Genomic DNA, 6,389 nt, shown 5'->3' with positions numbered 1-6,389 from the left:
GGGGGGGGGGGCACTAGGCTAAGGCAGGCCACTAGATGTCACTTGTACCCTCGCAGCTACTAAGCCAGCGAAAAGTTCCCAAAGTACCTCCTAATGAAGCATACTAGGTAGGTACCTAAGTACTTCAAGATTTGGGCTGGGGCTTTGTGAAGCTCATGATGAAGCAAACGGAACGCTCGCTTGTAAATAAAATGGCAACAAAGATGAGAAGAGTAGAAAGTGTGAATAAAACAGTACGGCAAACATTTTGCGGGACAAAGAAGGGAGGGGCTTAGACAACATAACGGGAGGCTATGATGCGTCGTGCTGCCTTAGACGGTCCAACGGTTGGTGGGAATTTCTCTGGGCAAAAGCAACTGGGCCCAGAGGCAGATATGGTATGCAATGCAGGTCGATAAAAAGACAGACAAGGCAGGGGATGGGAGACTGAAGAAAATGTATTGGTTTGTTTTTACTCACCAGAGATACTAAAAGCACTGTGATGCGCAGAAGGCATGGAAACAGGCGCTTTGGCACTTATATTGGTTGATAATATAGTCGAGGTGGTTAAGGCAGTTTGTTGTTGGTCTGAGAAGAGCGTCCGTCTTGCAAGAATGCAATGATGATGAATGATATGACGAGCTAAGTTGAGTAGAACAGACACGGCTGGATAAAGTACCCGGATTGTATTCGGAGCGTATGAGAGGCAGTTTGGCCAGGTCTTGTATTGTTCGGGTTGAGCTGAAGTACTGCGGTGTGCTGCTGTGGTTGAGGAGGGTGAGTCCTAATCAGGAAATAGGGTAATGGCGGGGCGCCGAAATGCAGGGTTCAGATCCGTAAGGCACGGTGATGTCGTTCCTCGGGATGATGCGATCGCGGCCTCAAGAGAAGAGGGGAGACAGATATATTGTGACCACGATGGTTTATTTAAAAGTATTGAAAGTGAGAGAAAAAAAGTCCGAACAATGGTGCTTCTTAATGGGGGCGCGTCTCAATTTATCAAAACGATGTGATGTCCAGCGGTTGCTTGTAGTAGACCTCCACTATGACAGGTATGGCGTAAGACTGGCGGCAGGATCGGATAGTTTGGAATGACAAGATAGGTCAGGCAAGATGGGCGTCCTCAGTTTATCGGACCAAGGTAGGCGGTCTGAGGTTTTATTATATTTCTGGCGCCGCCCAAGTGAACTGGAGGGGCCTAGAGCTCGAGAACAGGTGATAGACGGCCTAGGGCAGAAATGAGAAGGGTGGTGGAAGTAATTCAAACCACTTAATGGTGACGATAAGTCGGTCAAGGGTCTAACACAACAAACGCTCGGCCGTGGCTGAAGGGGGGGTTGATTAGATTCGATACGAACAAGGCCCGTACACCAATGTAAGGGTCTCCCGTCTTTCTCAGTGGTTACTCTCACGAACGTGGTAGGTATGAATGACGATCAAATGGTAGGGGGAGCTTCGGTTCGCAACGTAGGTAGATTGATAATGTCTCTTCTTGTTCTGTTCTTAGCCTCGCTCTTTATATCACAATGACCTTCTTCGTCCTTTTCTTCGTCCCCTTTGGCTGTGCTTACTCCTTCAAAAGTCCGCTTCGATTGTGAATACAGGTCCAGTTGGTGATAACTATAAAGGCCAGGTCAAAGAATAAGGTCCTTTCTATCACGGCTGCAAGATCTATCTTCGATCGTTTGCCGCATGCTAACGGGCATAAAGATCCTCTAATTTATACTTCCAATAACGAGCTAAAGAATACTAGCCATAGCCATCAAGTCAGATGTACAACTTTCATCGTCCTTGTCCCGCCTGACACCAAGTATTTCGGACGAAACGTGGAGGCAGCGGTCACTGGCCCCCTTGAAGTTGTATGGAAACTGGGCTTAGACTTGGACATGAATCGAGAAAGTTGGCGGTAATGGTGGCCGCTATGGTCTTTTGCTATCTCCGTTTTGTTTTTTGCAGTGCGTATAGTAGCCTCGATAACTGATAGACAAGGGAGGAGGGTGTGAATGTTGCTGTGTGGGTGGGCGCCACGCTGAACGTGACTTGAGGTTTAAGACACCAAGCCCAAGTCTCCGTTTGGACTCGAAAGGCTGATCGGGAATTGCTACATGCCATCGACTATCTCGTCCTAGCTTCCTCCTCTTGCTCTCGGTCATGCGCTGAAAGCTTTCCCATCCCTTCTGGTCTTCCCTGTCCACGCGCCCAAGCTACAGACCACCACCTTGTTACAGAATATCTCAACACGGTTGTGCCTCGTAAAATGCTATATACGGAGTGTTTCGGAGTTAGTGAGAATCAAACTTCGCCAGCCTGACGAGAGTCTGAGTCTGAGTCTGAGTCTGATACTGGTGTGCCAGCGTGAGGCTGGGCTGCTCCGTTGTGAAGATGTGGCATAATGCCAGATTGCACTGTGCTTTGCTTCTCATCTCATCATTGATGGAGGGTGTATGTCAGATTTTCCTCACGGTTTCCCGACTTAGTTCCCTACGGATCGTGTCCGGCCCTCTACGGTCCGCTCCTCAAGTGGTTAACATTAGGTAGGATGGAACCCGTTCAAGGCCTCTCCCGTCTGGACCTGGTCCCTGGAGAAGGGATATGTCGGACACAGTTCCTGCGTGAAAACCCCAGTGATACATGATGTCCATATGGTAACGCCGCATAATATCACTTTGGTAGGTAGTGGTTAATCAGTCTCGAGGTCCTGAAACCTTCATGTCCCGCCTCAGGGTCTGGTCCTGCAAGGCTCCGAACTCAGCTCAGCTCCAAAACAGCCCTGAGTTATCTGCTAAGGTAGGTCCTGTGAGCTAGTTAGGCACTGTATGTACAAGCTATGACTCCCTGGCGATATGCCATGCTTCTCTGTCATGCATGATCCCTCCCGTCCCCGCTGAGGCTTCCATCGATCAAGGACGGGCCGTGCTGGGAAAGGTGAGCCACAGACCACAGGTGGCACCAGACCTACCCCAAGCTAGTGGATCCTCTAACTGAGCCAATCATATAATCTCCTCGTCTGACCAACTTTTAAGAGGACGACAACAGGCAAGGCTCGGAATCGAATCCAAGGAAGGAACCACACGCCCAACCCCAACCCATCAACTTCCTGGCCTAGTGCCGCCCTCCACTATCAACGACCAACTTCACTCCTCTCAAGCGCCCCAGCTGCACCCGTTTTGTTCTCTTTCTCGCGCGAAATACTCCGCTTGTTTCGTCGCATACAACTTGTCGTTGCTATTATCGGCTAACTTGCTGGCCGCCTTGCTCATATCTCTTACCGCTATTTTCAAGCGGCACGCGCGGCTGCCAGGTTGCAATCAGTTGCGACTGCGACTGGGCCTGCACCCCCTTAGGTTGGCTCCAAGCCCCCAACGACTCGTAGCCCTCCGTTTCTGCATCGCCGTTTTGCGCAAGCCAGCGTCGTCAGCACCCAGTTCACGTTCTGTAAGTAGCAGATAGCGGTAGGCAGCCGTTCTGTTCCTTTACTTTGGCTTCAGCTTCGCCTCTCTGTATTATCGGTACCTGTCGACTGACCGTAATAACCATCATGCCAGGCCTTCCAAGGAAGCGGACGTTACTCTCCCAAGTTCTACACTTAGTTCGATACGAAACCCCCATTGTCGGCTGCCCTACGACCCTCCCACCCTTATCGTTACCACGAGCTCGAGCTCGAGCCCGAATCTGAATCTCAGCCCGAACCTGACCCTGCGCCGCACGATCGACGTATCCGCTCCGTCCCTGTCCTGTCGTCGTCCAACCCGTCCCTCACGTTCCCGCCCCTCTGGATCTACCGCCATGGCTTCTTCTTCCTTCCGAGACTCTATAAACTCCCTTGGCTGGAGTCGTCGTGATGAGCCTGTCAATACTTCGCAGCAAAGCGGCTTGCTCTCTTCCATACAGAGTTTAAACCCCTTTCAAGGTGGAAGTGGTTATGTTCGCCTTCCCACTACCGAGAGTGCCGGCGCACCTCTGCCTGCGCCCACCCGGCGTGAAGAGGAGGAGGGCTGGTTTGTTCGTAAGTCAACCTTGAAATACTATCTCATATTCACCTATGGCATTTCAGCACCCCTGCAGCGGGACATGTGCATTGCATCTGAGCCATGTCCTGAATATGCATGTGATACAAGGTGACATGCCTTTTGGTTAGAAGACACTAACCCGACTGGCAGTTAGCCGATGGGATCGATTATTGATATTTGGAGCTTGCAACCTCGCTGCTGTGGCATGTTTCGTCATCTGCTTCACTCTGTTCCCTGTCCTTTCTTTGAAGCCACGCAAATTTGTCATCTTGTAAGTTGAGAGCTTCTGCACCGTCCCTTGTTCTCCCTGCCGATCGCTGTCACGCGGCCACACTACTGCGAGGCCGTTTTGATTGTGTGACTTGTTTTACCCATGCTGTGATGTCGTAGATCCAACATGGTGAATTTTGAAATCGCATCATAGAAGCTGACGTGGGGCTACGCAGATGGTCCGTGGGATCTCTCATGTTTCTGGCGTCGTTTGCCGCTGTTATGGGTCCTATGAACTACGTCTATCATCTTTTTTCGACCCCTCGACTACCGTTCACCGCGGCATACTTTGGTTCCATCACATTGACGCTAGTGTTTGCTTTGAAAGTAAGTTCATAAATATCCCGTAGTTCTACGCATACTGACAGACCGACAGCTTCACAGCACAATTCTCACCGTGTTTTCCGCCCTCGTCCAACTCGCATGCTTGGTCTGGTACTTGATCAGTTACTTCCCTATGGGATCTACTGGTCTACGTTTTGCCACCTCTTTTGGAGCGAGACAGGCAACAGCCTGGATGACCGGGTAGAAAGTAGCTTTGCCTGTACAGAGCGAATGCTCTTGAGGTTTACATTTCTTTTGAACTCACTTGTTCTCGTAATGCTGTCCTTTTCGCTGTATGTCCGTTGCGCATCTTGTGTAATACTAGCAAAGAATGGGTAAAAGTAGATTGCTTTTTGCAAGGAAACTTGTTGTATTTGAATAATGGAAAGTATAATGTACACTATGAATCACTCTTATTGCTCAGATTCAAGCTCTTGTTTGCGAAATCTCGTTCTTTGACTCTTGCGGCGGCATATTGGACGGTGTCTCAAAAAAAATCTTTGATCACCATCGTTGAGGAAAGCTGTTGCCAAGACAGTGAATAGCATTCAGATTCTCACAAAAGTCTAATACATGGGTAATTTATCTCCAGCCTGTTCAGATATTCCATACATGTGTACTAAATAAACAAGATAAGATAAGAACTGTATGTAGGTTCCGTTGTCCCAAAATGGTAGGCCAGCATGTGCCGTACCCAATGAGCGACTTGTGGCTTCAGCTGACAACCTCGGAATGCCTGGGTAAGGTACCTATACTTGACTGTAAGTTGATCATGTACTGTATCTATTTGCAATAGGCTCATGGTGACGGCGAATTCAAAAGCATCTGTTGACAGAAGCAAAGCTACGGCATTTGCGTTGGGCTGAGAAAGTTCCTCATTGGACTTGAGGCATTGCAGTCGTCTCCATAAGGAACACAAACACTATTGTTTGAACCGAGAAACATATGGTGCTCTCTATTGGCCGGCAATAGGCATGGTACGTATCGTTATGATGGCGATGGGGTTTTGTAACTTTTTGCTCCATAATCGAGACACTGGTATCATTTGGCTGTGGGTTGCTGTGCCCTCTTTTGGGGCACGTATAGACAGTTTGATTGATGCTACCACCCAGTATCATCAATCAGTCTTATGCCATGTTTTTTTAAAACTGGAATTACGGATTCACCTGACTATTTTTTGTCTGGCAAGTTTGAGACACCAGGACATGTACCTACTAGGTACCTAGGTAGGTATGTATGTTACAGTAATTATTACTACCTGCCTAGTTAGCTAGGGAAACCAGATCTGATGATGTGCTCAATGCTTGTTGTTGTTGCAAAGAGTAGGTCACGGTTTTAGTTTCTTTAAACAATCAAGAACTTGTGGTTGTATATTTTGCCACAAAACATAAAAACGCAAACTGGAAAGCTTTGTAATTCGAGCTAAATAAACATCCATTGGGCAGACATTTGTGCCTCAACAGGCATTACGCTTCGTATGTACCAAACCGGCCACCGTATTTACTGGCTTCCGGGTCAACTACATGGACCAGGCTTTGTCGGAGGTATGAAGGAATTTGGTTGCCCTGGGATTCGCGCCCGAAATGTCTGGATTGCCGTGTACGAAATGCGCAAATAATTAACTACCTACTAGGTATGCTGTGTATCCATGTCACCTCAATATGGATGGGGTTTGCTGAGCATGCCTGCGTGACTGTAGAAAAGTTGTCAATTGCCTTAGTAGATAGATAAGTACTAACCTAGGAAGCAGCCAAAGGGAACAAAGGTGGAAATGCATCCCAAACTCATATTCACAAGGTCGCTGTG

At 48.5% G+C, this 6,389-nt stretch overlaps 1 protein-coding gene across 1 annotated transcript, besides 1 other annotated feature; it reads left to right on the top strand.

Moving 5' to 3' along the window:
* The first annotated feature begins 3,628 nt into the window (after positions 1–3,628).
* Positions 3,629–3,678: a microsatellite.
* Positions 3,679–3,765: 87 nt separating this feature from the next.
* On the top strand, positions 3,766–4,788 carry FPSE_11070 (uncharacterized protein; the record flags this gene model as incomplete). The annotated part of the gene is made up of 4 exons (XM_009264187.1): positions 3,766–3,985; positions 4,140–4,260; positions 4,436–4,586; positions 4,636–4,788. 4 exons carry the CDS (start codon positions 3,766–3,768, stop codon positions 4,786–4,788), a joined length of 645 nt encoding a protein of 214 aa, XP_009262462.1.
* Positions 4,789–6,389: the final 1,601 nt, after the last annotated feature.

Source organism: Fusarium pseudograminearum, chromosome 1 (genome assembly GCF_000303195.2).
Source record: "Fusarium pseudograminearum CS3096 chromosome 1, whole genome shotgun sequence".
Taxonomy (NCBI): domain Eukaryota; kingdom Fungi; phylum Ascomycota; class Sordariomycetes; order Hypocreales; family Nectriaceae; genus Fusarium; species Fusarium pseudograminearum.
This window is presented reverse-complemented; position numbering and strand designations above follow the sequence as displayed.